The sequence below is a fragment of the Ranitomeya variabilis genome, chromosome 3 (genome assembly GCF_051348905.1).
Source record: "Ranitomeya variabilis isolate aRanVar5 chromosome 3, aRanVar5.hap1, whole genome shotgun sequence".
NCBI classification, from domain to species: Eukaryota; Metazoa; Chordata; class Amphibia; order Anura; family Dendrobatidae; genus Ranitomeya; species Ranitomeya variabilis.
Window position 1 is genome coordinate 655809974 of NC_135234.1, and position 19998 is coordinate 655829971.

The 19998-nt window shown below is 42.8% G+C and overlaps 1 protein-coding gene across 1 annotated transcript in view; it reads right to left on the bottom strand.

Annotated features, from left to right (window-relative positions):
* LOC143816860 (uridylate-specific endoribonuclease D-like) overlaps positions 1-19998 on the bottom strand; it is a 70228-nt gene that overhangs the window by 40767 nt on the left and 9463 nt on the right. The window contains exons 2-3 of the mRNA XM_077297784.1: positions 6024-6198; positions 2081-2283 (exon numbers count right to left, since the gene is read on the bottom strand). Of these exons, the coding sequence (XP_077153899.1) occupies positions 2081-2283; positions 6024-6198 (378 nt within the window). The remainder of the gene's footprint in view (positions 1-2080; positions 2284-6023; positions 6199-19998) is intronic.

The following is a 19998-nucleotide window of genomic DNA, read 5'->3' on the forward strand; positions in this document are numbered from 1 at the left end:
TTTATTTTTGAGGATACTGGCTCTGTAGGGTGAATAAAAAGGAGGTAAAGTTACTATGCAGGGCATCAGATGTACTATGGCACTGTTCTTCATCTGGTGTAGTGTAGATTAAAGGGATTGTCCAGTCCAAATCAGTAAGACTGCAGTCACTCTGTGTGACTGCAGACTTATGTATCCCCCCCAGCGCATTCACTGTGTGCTGCAGAGATTCACCGGTTTCCAACCAGGTACCAGAGGGTATCTATGTGTTATACATACTGCCAGCCAGTGGGTGTAGCCTCACTTCCATACACTCTAGTCGACAAAGCCCACTTTACGACCGCATCACTAGACAGGGCGAGGACTTTCTCAATACAAGTGTATGGAGCGAGGCCACACCCATTAGACAGATCCTGGTCAGGAGTATGTATAACTCATATATACCCTCTAGTCCCGGGTCACTGGAGGAATTCATACGTCTGCAATCACACACAGTGACTGCAGACTTATCGATTTAGACTGGACAACCTCTTTAAGGGCGAAAGTGGGGAGGCAGCTCTTCAAGCAATTAGCTGCAGATTTCTGTGTTTTTCATTCTGCAGAGATGAGTTGTGACTGGAAAAAGTAAGAGTGTTCTGCAGTGGATAAAGAAGAAAAGTGAAAATGAATGACTTGGAGACATCGCTGCTGAGTCACTGGATTTATCTGTACCCTTACTGTACAATATACATTATTTACTATATGCAGAGCTCCTGTGTATAACGGCACTAGTGAAAATATTAGCGTTAATACAGTAGTTTTAGTTAATGAACAGTATTGTGGTATTATTCATTCACCACTATAAGTGATGTTAATAAATTGTTATGGTGTGGTGATATTCGTTCTTTGTATGTGGTAATATTGGTAGCGTGGGTTTTGATCAGTAACAAGATGGTGGTTATATTCAAAGTTTCAGTCACTACATCATGGAGTGGGGTATTTTGCATTTGTATAGTGGTATTGTAACGACTCAGCATTTAATCCTAATTATCCAGATTCAGTTGACCATAAGACATGCCTTACTATCTTTATGTTGACTTTTGAATTTATGTGTCTTCTTTGGTTGGTCAAGAAACACAGACTGTTGTGCGTACTGGCTTGAATGTGACTCTGGAGTTGCTGTTTGCTGCAAGCACAGTGTCTGCTATCTTTGAGAGCAACATTATGGAGGGGTAGCTGAGGTTAAAATTGTACTCAGGGGCCCATAGATCTCTATTTACACCACTGCTGTTAGCCCATGTTGTAACTGAATGGGTTTCTGATTTTATCTCTGTGAAAATGGGAATGACTATCATGACATGCTCCATTGGATTACTTGGAGGAATTCTTCCCTAGATGCAGTTGAGGGGGAATAAAATGATGTGGAGAAGCACAACACATAGAATGTCTATTGCTCCATGATCCAGTCTTAAATAGGGATGAGTGAATTTGATCCGGTCAGGGCTTATTCGGCAAGCTGTAGCACATACCAAATAAGCTGCAGAGGGAACCCAGATACCTGGAGCACTCCCAGTAATCAGCTGTTTGGCAGCTGCATGTATTGCGTCTGTGTGACAGTCATGACACAAACAGGCGATCCAGGAAGCCAGGTTCCCTCTACAGCTTATTCAGTAAGCGCTATAGCTTGCCGAATAAGCCTGACCTGATCAAATTCACTCATCTCTAGTCTTAAAGACTTACTTGACACCATATACTTTTTTGCCATGTACATAAGGCCTACAGATAAACTTTAATAGGAACAGACATTTCCGTTGCCTGTCCCCATGGGCCCACTAAACACAATGGTATAATAAAAAATATACCAAATTGTGTTGTGAAAAATCTGCATCACACCCCGTTATACACACACCTAGCAGAGAGATGATGGTCACATGTTGCCACATTGACTGTTGCTATCTGATGCCCCCTAGTGGTGCAAATTCTTAAACTGCAAATTCTTGAAAAAATGTTGCTGTATAGAGAAGACAATTCATGTAGACGTAGAAAAGAAAAATTATCATATAGTTCATCATAAAGTAGGGTAATACTCAGTGTTTCATGTATGTAATAAACTTTGTTTTACCTTTTGAAATAAAGAAACTACAAAGTTTTTTCATGATAGTAGTTTGGAACACTTCATTCGTAAAGGCAGTTTGTTCTTGGATCTCTTCATTGCTGACAGTTTCCAGAGTTCCTGTGTTCTTAACATAATTGTCCAGCAAAGAGATGAAACGGGCAAAGGTTGGACGAGTAAATAGTTTGGCTTCATTGACATAGCCGAAAAGCCTAGGGATGGAAAATATAACTTTAAAAAGAATGTATAGCATATATTAGTTTTTAATACTTACAGGGGTTGTCCTTTACTCTGTTTTATTTTACAAATGGGAGCGTGGTGGTCTTAAAACAAACACATACAGTGGGGGAAATAAGTATTTGATCCCTTGCTCATTTTGTAAGTTTGCCCACTGACAAAGACATGAACAGTCTATAATTTTAAGGGTAGGTTAATTTTAACATTGAAAGACAGAATATCAAAAATAAAATCCAGAAAATCACATTGTATAAATAATATAAATTTATTTGCATTTTGCAGTGAGAAATAGTATTTGATCCCCTACCAACCATTAAGAGTTCTTGATCCTACAGACCAGTTAGACGCTCCTAATCAACTCGTTACCTGCATTAAAGACAGCTGTCTTACATAGCCACCTTTACAAAAGACTCCTGTCCACAGATTTAATTAATCAGTCAGACTCTAACCTCTACAACATGAGCAAGACCAAAGAGCTTTATAATGATGTCAGGGACAAGATCATAGACCTGCACAAAGCTGGAATGGGCTACAAAACCATAAGCAAGACACTGGGTGAGAAGGAGACAACTGTTGGTGCAATACTAAGAAAATGGAAGAAATACAAAATGACTGTCAAGCGACATCAATCTGGAGCACCATGTAAAATCTCACCTCGTGGGGTATCCTTGATCATGAGGAAGGTGAGAGATAAGCCTAAAACTACACAAGGGGAACTTATTAATGATCTCAAGGCAGCTGGTACCACAGTCACCAAGAAAACCATTGGTAACACATTAAGTTGTAAAGGCTTAAAATCCTGCAGTGCCCGCAAGGTCCTCCTGCTCAAGAAGGCACGTGTGCAGGCCCATCTGAAGTTTGTCAATGAACACCTGGATGATTCTTTGAATGATTGGGAGTAGGTGCTATGGGCAGATGAGACAAAAATTGAGATCTTTGGCATTAACTCAACACACCGCATTTGGCGGAAGAGAAATGCTGCCTAAATCGAACATCGTCCCCACTATCAAGCATGGAGGTGGAAACACTATGTTTTGGGTGTGTTTCTCTGCAAAGGGCACAGGACTTACTTCACCACATTAATGGGAGAATGGATGGAGCCATGTACCATAAAATTCTGAGTGACAACCTCCTTCCCTCCTCCAGGATATTAAAAATGGGTCATGGCTGAGTCTTCCAGAAAAAGAAAATTAACCAAAACATAGACCCAAGACAACAAAGGAGTGGCTCAAGTAGAAGCACATTAAGGTCATGGAGCAGCCTAGCCAGTCTCCAGACCTTAATTCTATAGAAAACTTATGGAGGGAGTTGAAGTTCCGAGTTGCCAAGCGACAGCCTCAAAATTTTAGTGATTTAGAGATGATCTGCAAAGATGAGTGGACCAAAATTCCTCCTGACAAGTGTGCACACCTCATCATCAACTACAAAAAACGTCACACTGCTGTGCTTGCCAACAAGGGTTTTGACCACCAAAGTATTAAGTCTTGTTTGCCAGAGGTATCAAATATTTAGTTCTCACTGCAAAATGCAAATACTTTTATATAATTTATACAATGTGATTTTCTGGATTTTATTTTTGATATTCTTTCTCTCAATGTTAAAATTAACCTACCCTTAAAATTATAGACTGTTCATGTCTTCGTCAGTGGGCAAACTTACAAAATCATCAAGGACTCAAATACTTATTTCCCCCACTGTACCTCCTCACAGAACTGGACAATTGATGAACAGACAGGAAGAAATATATCACTGCCATCAATTGCTTAAGGAGGTTTTGTTTGTCTAACTTTTTACTTCTGATCTGTGTTCTATTGTTCGTGGTGAATACAATTTGAGTATAAGATTTCCAAATCATTTACATTCTTGTTTTCTTTACATTTTACACAGCATCCCAACTGTTTTGGAATCGAGATAGTATTATATACAGTCATGTCCAAAAGTGTTGGAACCCTTGAAATTGATCTAGAAAATGAAGTATTTCTCCAAGAAAATTGTTGCAATTACACATGTTTTGTTATAAATATGTTTACTTCCATTATGTGTATTGGAATAACACAAACAAACAACAGAAAAAAAGGGATATTGGATATAATTTCACACAAAACCCTAAAAATGGGCCGAACAAAATTGCTGTCACCCTCAACTTAATCTTTGGTTGCACACCCTTTGGGATAAATAACTGCAATCAATCACTTCCTATAATCATCAACAAGCTTCTGACACCTCTTAACTGCAATTTTGGACCACTCTTCTTTTGCAAACTGCTCAAAGTCTCTTATATTTGAAGGCGCTTTCTCCCAACATCAATTTTAAGATCTCTCCACAGGTGTTCAATTGCATATTGATCCAGACTCATTGGTGGCCCGTACGGAACTCTCCAGTGTTTTGTTTTTATCCATTTCTGCATGCTTCTGGCATTCTTGCAATAACATTTAATTCAAATGTCGACAGATAGTTCTCGCTGACACTGATGCACCCTGAGCCTGCAGTACAGCTTGAATATCTTTGGAACTTGATAGGGGCTTCTTATCCACCATCCGGACTATCCTGTGTTGCAATCTTTCATCAATTTTCTCTGACATTCACATCCAGGGAGATTAGATACAGTGCCAGTACCAGTTCTCAAGTCCTCATAGAGTTCTCTTCTCTTTCTGTAGGCTGAGTCAACCTCTGTCATTTTCATTTTTTTCATTTGATTTCTAGTGTGATTTTCAGATTTCCCTCACCTGTTACTTGCCACAGGTGCGCTTGAACAACCATCACATGCTTGAAACAAAGTTGTTTACCTGCAATTTTGGAAATGTGCCAACAATTTGTCCAGCCATTTTGGGGTTTTTGGGTGAAATTATGTCCAATTTGCCTTTTTTTTCTCTTTTTTGAGTTGTTCCAATACACACAAAGGAAATTAACATGTGTATAACAAAGCATGTCTAATTGCAATAATTTTCTGGGAGAAATACTTCATTTTCTGGAATAACTTCAAGGGTGCCAAAACTTTCGGTCATGACTTTATGTAATACCAACTGCTAGAAGATGTCATCATGCAATCCGCTTACTTTTGAGCAACACAATCTCAAATATAGATGCCATAGTCTAAAACAAAATCCCGTCAACCAGGACTAATATGGGTATGTACCCTATGGAGCTCCCAAACAACATATAACTACCAAAATATGGAGCATATTAAACACCAAACGATTCAAAATGTATACATCTTTAATAACATAATACATCAAAACAGACAATCAGTATATCACATATCAAAAAACAAAGCTATTGAATTCGGCCAAGGTACACCAGTAAAACAATGGTGTTACATCACAAGCATACGACATGGAGAAAGGTAATTCTTATATTCTAGCACATATGCAAATTACCCCTAGCAAAAAATTAGTGCATATAAAGAAAGAGTGCAAAATTTTGTGTAACAAACAGGGGAATGGCACATCCCTACTGCTAAATAGATAAATTATAGTCAAATTTCATTAAGATTTGTCTGGTCAGTGACCAGTGACCACTCATGAGCAAACATCCATGTAGCAGAGGGGCTATTACTATCATTTAGTGATTCTTACCCATGTCAATATCCATGAGTGCAAGCACTGATATATTGATTGTCTGTTTTGATGTATTATGTTATTAAAGTTGTACTTTTTTAATATTCTGAATAGTTTGGTGGTTATGCTCCATATTTTGGTAGTTATAATCAGCTTACTTTTGGCTGGAAAAGTCTGTCCCTGTGCCAGTTTGGGAACTGGATGCCCTGTGCTGAAGATTCAGGATAATGTCGCCATTGCCAGCTCTGTTCACATCATCCAAATACAGCTGTTTAGACAGGTTCTGAATCTCCTCATTAGTAGCAGCAAACTGTGACATTGGGTGAGATTTCTCTGTCAATAAAGGGAGGAAAGTGTTATTGAAACAGCGCTTCACAGTAGTTGATCTACAAAGCAGATAATCTTTGAGACCGTTTTAATAAATTTACCTTATTTATTGAAGATGGTTGGAACAAAAATGCAATGAAATGGATTGTAAACTTAGAATATTCACAGAATTCAGCACATTTCTGGGCACTGGAGACCCCTATGTCAAGCACGAAGACATACCTGAATCCAATTCCATAAGGTGTTTTTGTCCTTTAATTGTATTCTGGTAATGAATCTAATCTCTCCTGCAAATGTAATCTTCAACTATACTGACACTTAAAGGGAGTGTGTCATCAGAACACAATCGCCTCCAAGATTTCTCCCGAATATCCCCCATCCTCTGGAATTCCATGCCTCAACACGTCCGATTATCCACCACCCTCGGATCCTTCAGACGGAACCTGAAAACCCATCTCTTCAGGAAAGCCTACAGCCTACAATAACCGAGCCGCCGCCTCACCACCGCCAGAGCCGCCGCCGCCAACCCCTACCTTCTGTATCTTCCCCACTATCCCATAGAATGTAAGTCCGCAAGGACAGGGTTCTCTCCCCTCTGTACCAGTGTGTCACTGTAAACCTGTTTACTGTAAATGATATCTATAACCCTGTATGTAACCCCTTTCTCATGTACAGCACCATGGAATTAATGGTGCTATATAAATAAATAATAATAATAATAATCAGAACATGTCCTATTATTTAAATCAGGTTTTTATGCTTTGTATTTTTTTGTTTGCTTTTTTTTCTGTTCAATTATCCATATCTGTCAAAGTGGATCATGTCAAGGGTTAACTTTGCTCTGCCTCATTCTTGGCTCGGGTTTGCTATTTAGCTCCCAGGCATCCTGCTGGTGGTGTCAGCCATAGTTTTGCCTTCGGAATGTGAACCTGACTCTGGTAACTCTTCATTTGTCTTGCTGTGATCCCTGATTTGTCCCGTGTCTTTTGACTCCCTCTGTTTGCCCTTTTCCCAGCGTTTCTCTGTTTGTCTGTTTGATTCTCTGGTTCCTGACTTGGCTCGTATTCAGACTCGCTTCTGCTTTCTGACTTTGTCTTATCCGCTTCTGACCACTGCTGAACCTCCTGGCTTGTTTCTGACCATGTTTACTGCTTATCCCTTTTTGGTACTTCTGCCTCTCGGCTTGTCTGACCACTCTCTCACCACTTTGTGGCACCTGTGCTGCTGCTCTGTGGTGCTTCTCTGTGTATGCAGTCTCACTTCCCTCTCAAGCTCCCTCCGGTGGAGGTTGCGTTATACTGCACTGTAGCAGCATGACAATATCACTATCTATCTTCCATGCAGATACAGTTGAAAGTAATGAAGGAAAAGGGAGCCATCAGCTCCCCCCTCCACTATTCTCCCTCGGGGTCTGAGCTCTAATGTCTCAGCGCAGTGAGAGCGATTCCGTCACTACCCTCTGTGTGGAGCTTCAGACCGGTAAGGATAAAATGATCTCAAACAATGATATTTATTTTGCTATCAAACAAGATCCAACATCTACCTTTCTAAATGCTTGCAAATCTATTATTCAGGAAGGTTTTTCGTAAGGTTTAAAAAAAAAAAAAATCAGAGTATCTCATTGTGGATAGTCCCACAATTCCTATCCTGCGTGCCCTACTGAAGACACATAAGAACATTCGTCCTCCCATGCACCCTATAGTGTCCAGAATCGGCTCTTTGCGAGAACCCCTTGGCCAGTGGTTAGATACAGAGTTTCAACCTTTGGTTAATTGGGATTCCAAATGGACTTGGTTAACTTGAGGTGTGGTCGCACTGTATACCTCACCAAATTGCCATTCTTGCTGTTAATTTCCATCTTTCCAAATACAGTTTCTATACTGTTGATTTAAAATTCTACATCATGTCTATTTTGTCATTTTTACTCTGCCATAATTATTTTTTGTTTAACAAGAGATTTTCTTCTTCAAAATCATGGCATTTCTATGGGAGACAAATTTTCCCCATCGGTAACCAACCTAGCTATGGCATGGTGAGAGGAAGTAGTTCTTATTTCAAATCTATTTCGGATATAGTAAATCGTAACCTCAATATTCTCGGAAATGATGATACTATGGATCTAATACTAAAAGATGGTAAAAGGATAGTATTGCACCTACAATTGGCAACTCTTTGCAGCCTCATCACCAGTTATCCATGACAGGTTAATTTAAATGTGGACAGTTCCCATGCAAAACATGCACACACTCCCAAAAAACTCTGACCTTATCATATTCTGACGGCACTAAGACCTTCAAAATTATGAATTTTTTAAACTGTAACTCTGAATATGTGGTGTACATCATTGAATGCCAGGCTTGCAGTCTTAAGTATATAGGTTCTACAGCCAAAAAATTAAGAAATAGAATATGAGAACATTTATATGACATTGTACAGACCACCAGTCGCAATATAGCCAATATTTCAAACCATTTTATTATCGCACATAATAGGGAGACAACATACTGTGCGGTTTATGCAATAGAACATGTTTCCAGACATACAAGAGGTGGAGAAAGGGAGAAAACATTACGTGACACAGAAGCTTATTGGATATACCTACTTAACACACAGGTTTAAATCTGAAGAGAGAAATCATGTTACACTACTGACTTACTTTACAGTAATTATATCAGAATTTCTTTCAATCTAATTGACTGCATCTCTTTTATTTTGCATCTCTTTGTTAATATACATTGTGGTCCAAAAGTACGTGGACCAAAAGTAGGTGGACAGAAAATAATAACATTTATTTTGATTTATATATAAAATTATATTTACTAACACAAGCATAACACTGACAGTTATATTTTATTCTGAACAATAATACAAAAGCCCTTAAATTTTATCAACGCAGGTGCTAAAACTATTTTCCATCACAATTTGCACAGCTTTGAAGTCTGCCTCTTACGCTTCGACAAACATTTTTGCGCAAGTCTCTTTGGGTATTAATTTCTCGAAATGCATCTCTTATGTCATTTTTCAAATCACTGACACTTTTTGGTTTTCGACTATAAACTTTGTCCTTGAGTACTCCCCAAAAGAAAAAATCCATTGGGGTCAAGTCTGGCGAACGTGCCGGCCAATCAAGTGGTCCCCCGGAAGAAGGCACGGAGCCGAAACGCGCGTTGGGGTGGGTGGCATCGTGGTCCTGCAGGTAAACTTTGTTACTTACATGTGTTTTATGGTGGTGCATGCTCTCTGATATTTAGCAGGTAATTGCCTGTGACCTGTGTGTATATGGAACCTGGTACACGGTGTAGTGATTTATGGGTATACATTTTGGGTCCTATTTAGCCTATGGTTCTATTTGCATGCTCGCCTTTGATTCTAATACTTACCCTTACACTGGTACCTGTTTGCCTGTCAGTGACCATCCTGCCACCCTTTTGTGGTGTGTTCCCTGTCATTTCCTGTGTTTTATGGTTAATTGTTACCCCTTTTTAATTAATAAAGATTTTACATGACTAATTGGTTCTTTTGGTGCTTTATTGTTCTTTTTTGGTTTTTCCTATAATATATGCACTGAACCGCTATATATCCTGGCACCCCAATAACCTGTTGGTGTGGGTGTAGTGTTGGTTCGGAATTTATGATTTAACATATATATATATATATATAGTCTGTATTTATATTTACTTCAGCGCGATATCTGTGAAAAGCCGGTAATTCAATTGCCGGCTTCTCATTTCTCCTTCCCAAACCCGACAGGATATGAGACATGGTTTACATACAGTAAACCATCTCATATCCCCCTTTTTTTTGCAAATTCCACACTACTAATGTTAGTAGTGTGTATGTGCAAAATTTGGGCGCTGTAGCTGCTAAAATAAAGGGTTAAATGGCGGTAAAAATTGGCGCAATTTTCTCCGCCAGAGTGGTAAAGCCAGTGACTGACGGCAGATATTAATAGCCTAGAGAGGGTCCATGGTTATTGGCCCCCCCTGGCTACAAACATCTGCCCCCAGCCACCCCAGAAAAGGCACATCTGGAAGATGCGCCTATTCTGGCACTTGGCCTCTCTCTTCCCACTCCCGTGTAGCGGTGGGATATGGGGTAATGAAGGGTTAATGCCACCTTGCTATTGTAAGGTGACATTAAGCCAGATTAATAATGGAGAGGCGTGAATTATGACACCTATCCATTATTAATCCAATTGTTTTAAAGGGTTAAAAAACACACACACATGATTTAAAAGTATTTTAATGAAATAAACACAGCGGTTGTTTTAATATTTTATTGCTCTCTCAATCCATTTGCAGACCCTCGCTTGGCAAAACAATAAATGCACAAGATACATACCCTCTGTTGAACCGTCACGTCCCACGAGGTAATCCATCTGAAGGGGTTAAAATAATTTACAAGCAGGAGCCCTGCAAATGCAGCTGTGCTCGTGCTTGTAATTCCCCGGCGAATGAAGGAAATGTAGGTTATTGACCTACATTTCCTTCAGTCGCGGTGATGCGCCCCCTGGTGGATGTCCTCATATGACCTGGAGCGTGGGAAAAAGTTCCCAGGCTGCAGTTCATGAGAACATCCAGCAGGGGCGCATCACCGCGACTGAATGTAAGTATAGATCACTCTGCTTTCCTTTCAGCACCCGGGGATTACAGGCACGAGCGAGTGGTATAGCGCAGCTCATGCCTGTAATATTAGTTAACCCCTTCAGATGGATTACCTCGTGGGACGTGATAGGACATCAGAAGGTATGTATATTGTGTGTTTATTATTTTGCCAAGCGAGGGTGTTCCTGATGGATTGAGAGAGCAATAAAATACTAAAACAACCTGTTTGTTTCTTTCATTAAAATACTTTTAAATCATGTGTGTGTGTGTTTTTTAACCATTTCATACAATTGGATTAATAATGGATAGGTGACATAATTGACGCCTCTCCATTATTAATCTGGCTTAATGTCACCTTACAATAGCAAGGTGGCATTAACCCTTCATTACCCCATATCCCACCGCTACAGGTAGTGGGAAGAGAGTGGCCAAGTGCCAGAATAGGCGCATCTTCCAGATGTGCCTTTTCTGGGGTGGCTGGGGGCAGATGTTTTTAGCCACGGGGGGGCCAATAACCGTGGACCCTCTCCTGGCTATTAATATCTGCCCTCAGTCACTGGCTTTACCACTCTGGCGGAGAAAATTGCGCGGGAGCCCACGCCAATTTTTTCCGCCATTTAACCCTTTATTTTAGCAGCTACAGCGCTGAAATTTTGCACATACACACTACTAACATTAGTAGTGTGGAATATGCAAAAAAAAAGGGGATATGAGATGATTTACTGTATGTAAACCATGTCTCATATCCTGTCGGGTTTAGGCAGGAGAAATGAAAAGCCGGCAATTGAATTACCGACTTTTCACTAACACCGCTGCGTATTTCTCGCAAGTCACACTGCAGGTCCGTGTGGAATCCGTATTTTTCTCGCCCCCATAGACTTTCATTGGCATATTATTTGCGCAATATGCTGACAAACGCAGCATGCTGCGATTTTGTACGGCCGTAGAACGCCGTATATTACGGATCCGTAATATACGGCTGATAGGACTAGACCCATTGAGAATCATTGTGCCGTATGTTATGTGAGTTTTACGGACGTAGTTTCTGCGCTCTTACGTCCGTAAAACTCGCATGTGTGACGGCGGCCTTAGCCAGTGGCATCGAATTTGTCACGAATGCGGTAAATGGTTTGTCTCTTTGGGGCTTGAGTACCAAATGTTTCAACCCAATTTGCTCTAACTGTTTCAGCATTTTGAGATTTCCAATACTCTTTTAAAATCCATTTTCTTTGATCTCTATTTAAATTATTTGCCATTATGGGTTATCTGAATTATCTGAAAAGAAAACAGATTTGGGGGAGAATTATCTGTGAAAACTGGATCTGTGAAACTGACTCAGTTGCCCTTAGCAACCAATCAGATTCCACCTTTCATTTTCCAAAAAGTCTGTGAAGAATGAAAAGTTGAATCTGATTGGTTGCTAAGGGCAACTGAGTCCGTTTCACTTTACACCATGTTTGATAAATCTCCCCCTTCATAACCCTATTACACATACTGTCCACCTACTTTTGGACCACCCTATATATATATTTTTAGTATGTATTGTTCCATATTTAAATTCACACATCTGTCACACAATCATTTCATTATGCTAATTACTTGTAACCCTTGCTATCTTCCTCTCCTGTTTTTCCTCTTCATAAAACTGATTTTAAGAACACGTCCAGTGTTCAAAACGTGTCCAGTTTTCCATCCTCTTGGCATCTTCCACACTCAGAACACAGTAATCAATTTTTGTCACAACAAATGCCTTGATTTTAATGGCTCTAATAAAGACTTTATAATTTAATAATAATGTTGAAGTTGGATCCTTTCTACTTACATGCAGAGCTTCAGACCAAACGCTGCAGAGACTGGAGCAGCGGGGGAATGAGGAGAGGTGAACAATTATATCATTATTTATTTATTTATTTATCTATATAATCGTCTAAGGGGCACTTCCGTCTGTTTGTCTGTTTGTCTGTCTGTCTGTCATGGAAATCCCGCGTCGCTAATTGGTCGCGGCCAGCAGGCCGTGACCAATCAGCGACAGGCACAGTCCGGCTGCGAATTCACCCCTTCCTACTCTCTGTCAGTGCCCCCTCCAGTCAGCGCTCACACAGGGTTAATGGCTGTGTTACACCACGTTATGCCGCGATGTAACGCAGTAACGCTGCTATTAACCCTGTGTGACCAACTTTTTACTATTGATGCTGCCTATGCAGCACCAATAGTAAAAAGATCTAATGTTAAAAATAATAAACAAAATAAAAAATCATTATATTCTCAGAGACAGCTACATCATCATCTTGCAAGACCGCAATGCATTCTTGGGACCGAAGCGTCGAGAAGAGCATCGGTAAATGCCTGGCCTGGATCCGGGGGCCGATGGAGGGTGAGTATATAACTATTTTTTATTTTAATTCTTTTTTTTAACAGGGATATTGTGCCCACATTGCTATATACTACGTGGGCTGTGTTAGATACTGCATGGGCTGTGTTATATACTGCATGGGCTGTGTTATATACTACGTCTCTGTGCTATATACTAAGTGGCCTATGGTATATATTACCTGGCTGGGCAATATACTACATCGCAGTGCTCTATACTATGTGGCCTCTGTTATATACTGCATGGGCTGTGTTATATACTACGTGGCTGTGCAATATATTACGTGGCTGTGCAATATATTTCGTGGCTGTGCAATATATTATGTGGCTGTGCAATATATTACGTGGCTGGGCAATATACTACATGGGCTGTGTTATATACTGCATGGGCTGTATTATATACTGCGTGGGCTGTGTTATATACTACGTCTATGTGCTATATACTACGTGGCTGTGGTATATATTACGTGGCTGGGCAATATACTACATCGCTGTGCTCTATACTACGTGGCCTGTGTTATATACTGCATGGGCTGTGTTATATACTACATCTCTGTGCTATATACTACGTGGCTGTGCTATATACTATGTGGCTGTGCAATATATTATGTGGCTGTGCAATATATTATGTGGCTGTGCAATATACTGTATTACGTGGCTGGGCAATATATTACGTGTCTGTGCTATATACTACGGGGATGTGCTATATACTACGAGGCTGGGCAATATACTACGTGGGATGTGCTATATACTATGTGGGCTGTGTTATATACTACGTGGGCTGTGTTATATACTACGTGTGCTGTGTTATATACTACTTGGCTGTGCTATATTTCTCTGCTGTATCTGTGCATCATGAATCGTGGTATGTGTTAAAGAGGGGGGCCCACTGAGACTCTTTCACCCGGGGCCCTCAAAAACCTGGAGCAGGCCCTGGCTTCACTGATTGTTTGCGGCGGGCGTGACCAATCAGCGACAGTCGCAGTCCGGCCACGAATTGGCATGGAATTTGAACCACGCTTCGCTAATTGGTCGCACCCCGCCGGCCGAATCCTGTGTATAAATTGCATTATTCTGAAAACTTCATAAATAAACTACATACATATTCTAGAATACCCGATGTGTTAGATTCGGGCCACTATCTAGTTTTAAATAAATGAGTACGTTATGGGGGCCAATATACTAATTTGAGGGCTATGCAGGGCCATTATACAATTTGGAGGACTATATGGGGTCCAGTATACTGTTTAGAAGGATATGTGGGTGCCAATTAAAATGTTTGTAGGGCTACGAGGGGAACTATTTTACTGTTTGGAGTTCTATGTGGTAGCAATTATAATGTGTGGAGGGCTATATAGGGGGCACTTTCCAGTTTTGCTGGCTATGTGTAGGGTCTGTTATACTGTTTGGAGGTTATGTGGGGGTCATTATATTGTTTGGAAGACTATGTGTGGTGCCATTATACTGTTTGTAGGGCTATGTCGAGTGCCATTATGCTGTTTGAGTGGCTATGTGGGGGCCATTATACTGGTTGGAGGTCTAGTGGGAGTCATTATTGTTAGGGCTGGCGGAATGCACCGAGTAAATATAGATGTTATTATTGGTGCGTTCGCAGCCCAGGGTCCACCGTGCAGGAGGAGAACCTGCTGCTAGCAAATGGCACTATATGGTGGTATAAGCGAGCTCTATTACTTCACAGAGTCGCCGTGATAGAAAAGCACTGTGTCCTGTTAAGCTCACAGGAGTACACAGCTAACTGCTGAGCTGATAGCAGTCAGTGGTCATGCAGTCAGAGAAGCACACAAACAATTCATCACTGGAGATGCTGGTATTCTAGTGGCTTATTTCTGCCGGGCCCTGAATACATGCAAACAAACTCCTCAGCAGAAGTGCCGGTATTCTAGTGGCTTATTTCAGCCGGGCCCTGACCACAAGCATACATGACCACACTGGCGCAAAGCTCATGACAAAGATTGATACTAGTGCATGGCCGTGTGGCCATGCGAACCTTTTATAGCTGCAGCAACTTCAGGACCTTCCTAGAGGACCAATGGGAGTTGCTTCAGGACTTGAGCGTGTGACCCCTGACCTCCAATGAGAGGTCTTCCTTTGGGCATGCTCAGAAGGGAGAAAGCAGGACTTAGTCCCAGAAGCGAGTTCTCGCCGCTGACCAGTACTAGCTATAATGGCAGAGCCTGGAATAACAGCAGTCAGACGCAGAGTATCTGCCTGAGCCAGACGCTGGGAACAACATCTCCGCTGAGCAGGCTCCACTGCGGCTGGAGAAGAATGGGAGACCGCTGTGCAGAGGTGGGAACTCGACCCCTAACATTACCCCCCCTCCTTGGACCTTGCTACGCTCGAAGGCAGCAATGAGCTGCGGAGCTCGAATGTGCTCAGCAGGTTCCCAAGACCTGTCCTCTGGACCATAACCCTTCCAGTCCACCAAATAAAATTTATTGCCACGTACCACCTTGCACCCCAAAACAGCATTCACCTCATAATCGTCCGTAGACGAACCTGATGTCCCGGCAGATGACTCCGAAAACCGGGACATGTATACGGGCTTCAAGAGGGACACATGAAAGGTGTCGGTGATACCTAGGCGTGGAGGAGGGGCCAGACGGTAGACCACAGGGTTAACCTGTTTGAGTACCTTGAAGGGACCCAAATAGCGAGGTGCAAACTTAGTGGACTCAACACGCAGCCTGATGTTACGGGCAGAGAGCCACATTAAGTCTCCAGGAGCAAAGGTCTTAGCAGGGCACCGATGAGCATTGGCGGAGGACCTCATTCTCTCCTTGGAGGCCCGAATGGCATCCTGAGTGTGGTCCCACAGCCCAGTCTGCCACCCTGGAGTCGGCGGAAGACACGGGCATGGGCACAGGGACACACGGATGCTGGGCGTAATTAAGGAGGAATGCAGTCTGACCGGTGGAATCGGCTACTGCATTGTTTAGCGCAAACTCCGCCCACGGTAGCAAGGATGCCCAGTCATCCTGCCTGGCAGAAACAAAATTATGTAGATATGTGACCAGAGTCTGGTTGGCCCTCTCTACCAACCCATTTGTCCCGGGATGATATGCCGAGGAGAGATTCAATTCAATGCTGAGCAGACGACAAAGCTCTCTCCAGAACCGAGATGCAAACTGGGGACCCCGGTCACTGACAATTTTGTCCGGCATACCGTGTAGGCGAAAAATATGTTTGATGAACAACGCTGCCAGCGCCCATGCAGAAGGTAGCCGTGGAAGAGGCACTTAGTGCACCATTTTGGAAAAATGGTCGGTGATTACCCAAATAATGGTGCAGCCACGAGACTTGGGTAAGCCCACCACAAAATCCATCCCGACCATCTCCCAGGGCCTGTCCGCCACCGGCAGGGGGTAAAGCAACCCAGCTGGCCGTTGACGAGGAGACTTGTTCTTGGTGCAGGAGACACACGCCCGAACATAGTCTGCGATGTCACGGGCCATATGCGGCCACCAGTATGTCCTCGCCAGTAGCTCAAATGTCCTTTTGGACCCAAAATGTCCACCCACCCTGGACGAGTGAGCCCAAGAGAGAACCTCCCTACGCAGACTGGATGATACAAAAGTCTTGCCTGAAGGCACAGACTCTAGCGAAACCGGGGCCACAGTTCTCAGACTCTCGGTAGGGACAATAAGCCGAGGCTCCTCTTCCTCCTCCTCAGATGATTCAACGGAGCGAGAGAGAGTGTTGGCACGAATGTTCTTCTCCCTGGAAAGGAAATGGAGGGTGAAATGGAACCGGGAGAAGAACAAGGACCATCTGGCCTGGCAAGAATTTAACCGCTGGGCTGTTTGTAGGTAAACCAAATTCTTGTGGTCTGTGAATACTTGGAAAGGATAGCGAGCCCCCTCCAAAAGATGTCTCCACTCAGAGAAGGCCAACTTCATTGCTAGCAGTCCCTGTCCCCGATGGAATAATTTCTCTCCACTGGTGTGAAGGTCTTGGAAAAGAAGAAGCAAGGATGCTTCCGACCTTGAGCATCCTTTTGAAAGAGGACTGCTCCAGCACCAACGGAAGAGGCATCCACCTCCATTATAGACGGCTTATCTACATCGGGGCTATGTAGAATGGGAGCGCTAGAAAAATGGGACTTAATAGAAATGAAGGCCTTGGAGACCTCCTCAGACCACAATTTGGGATTTGCTCCCTTCTTGGTGAGGGCTACCAAGGGGCGCTACCAAAGTTGAGAAATGAGGAATGAACTGGCCATAATAGTTACTGAACCCCATAAACCGCTGCACCGCTTTAAGAGAATGGGGTTCCTGCCAGTCCATCACAGACTGTAGTTTGGCAGGATCCATAGCCAATTCCTGGGTGGAGATGATATAGCCCAGGAAAGGTAAAGACTCCTGCTCAAACACACATTTCTCCAACTTGGCATAGAGGGGATTAGCTCGTAAGAGGTCGAAGACTTTGCAAACATCTCTCCGGTGGGAGTCAATATCTGGAGAGTAGATGAAAATATCATCCAGATAGACTACGACCGAGGTGGAAAGCATATCCCGGAAGATATCATTTACAAAGTCTTGGAAAATGGCTGGAGCATTACAGAGCCCAAAGGGCATCACTACATATATATTTATAATGCCCATCCCTGATGTTAAAAGCCGTCTTCCATTCGTCCCCCTCATGGATGCGAATCAGGTTGTAAGCACCCCGCAGATCTAGCTTGGTAAATACCCTTGCTTCCCGTAGCCTATCAAAAAGCTCAGATATCAGGGGCAGGGTATACTTATTCTTAATGGTGATGGCGTTAAGACCCCTGTAGTCTATGCATGGACGTAGTTCCCCGTTCTTCTTCTGCATGAAGAAGAACCCAGCCCCTGCAGGTGACACTGACTTCCTAATGAATCCTCTTACCAGATTTTCCTGGATGTACTGAGACATTGCCTCTGTCTCTGGGAGAGATAAAGGATAGACTCGACCCCAGGGGAGGCTCAGCACCAGGCAAGAGGTCAATAGGACAGTCATAGGGACAGTGAGGCGGAAGGGTCTCCTGTTATGATCTGGTGGCCTAAGAGCAGCATGAGACGTACTCTGGAGAAGGTGGTACCTGTACTGACCGCAGACCCTGAACTTAACACCGCAACTAGAAGTAGCCGTGGAATGTACCTAGCGCTCCCTAGACATCTCGACACAGCCGGAGAACTAGTTACCCCTAGAGATAGAAAAGGGAAAACTATCTTGCCTCAGAGAAAATCCCCAAAGGATAGACAGCCCCCCACAAATATTGACTGTGAGAGGAGAGGGAGAAAACATACACAGACTGAAATGAGAATTTAGCAAAGGAGGACACTTCTAGCTAAATAGAAAGGATAGGACAGAGTACTATGCGATCAGTATTAAAACACTAGAAAATATCCACCACAGAAAATACAAAATCTCCAAAGCTAACTAAAGATATGGAGGGTATATCTGCATCTCCAGAGATACCAGCTTGGCTAAACAAATCCTTATACAGAACAAGCTGGACAAGACAAAAACATGGAAAAGAACTAAACAATAAGGCCACAGCATGTGGACAGCAAAAATCAAGGCCAGAACTTATCTTTGTTGAAATGAACTGCAAAGCAGAAGAGACCTGGCAGGGATGTGAATCCTCCAGGAACAATGGACAATTGGCACTGACTAAAGGGTGAAGCAAGACTAAATAGACCAGTCAAAATTGCAAAAAGTGAACACACCTGATAAATGCTGCGATTCAGAGACAGCAGCGCTACCACTTACAACCACCGGAGGGAGCCCAAGAGCAGAATTCACAACAGTACCCCCCCTTGAGGAGGGGTCACCGAACCCTCACCAGAGCCCCCAGGCCGATCCGGACGAGCCAAATGAAAGGCACGAACCAAATCATCAGCATGAACATCGGAGGCAACAACCCAAGAATTATCCTCCTGGCCATAACCCTTCCATTTGACAAGATACTGAAACTTCCGCCTCGAAAAACGAGAATCCAAAATCTTGTCAACCACATACTCCAACTCCCCATCAATCAACACTGGGGCAGGAGGATCAACAGAGGGAACAACGGGCACCACATATTTCCGCAACAAAGATCTATGAAAAACATTATGGATGGAAAAAGAGGCTGGAAGGGCCAAACGAAAAGACACTGGATTGATAATCTCAGAAATCCTATAAGGGCCAATAAACCGAGGCTTAAACTTAGGGGAAGAAACCTTCATAGGGACATGACGGGAAGACAACCAGACCAAATCCCCAACCCGAAGCCAGGAACCAACACACCGACGACGGTTAGCAAAACGCTGAGCCCCCTCCTGAGACAACACCAAATTGTCAACAACATGAGCCCAAATTTGCTGCAACCTGTCAACCACAGAGTCCACCCCAGGACAATCAGAAGGCCCCGAAGAAAAACGAGGATGAAAACCAGAGTTACAAAAGAAGGGTGAAACCAAGGTAGCAGAACTAGCCCGATTATTAAGGGCAAACTCGGCCAATGGCAAGAAAGCCACCCAATCATCCTGATCAGCAGACACAAAGCATCTCAAATAAGTTTCCAAAGTCTGATTAGTTCGCTCGGTTTGGCCATTTGTCTGAGGATGAAATGCGGAAGAAAAAGACAAATCAATGCCCAGCCTAGCACAAAAGGCCCGCCAAAACCTAGAAACAAACTGGGAACCTCTATCGGACACAATATTCTCCGGAATGCCATGCAAACAAACCACATGCTGAAAAAACAACGGAATCAAATCAGAAGGGGAAGGCAACTTAGGCAAAGGTACCAAATGAACCATCTTAGAAAACCGGTCACAAACCACCCAGATAACTGACATCC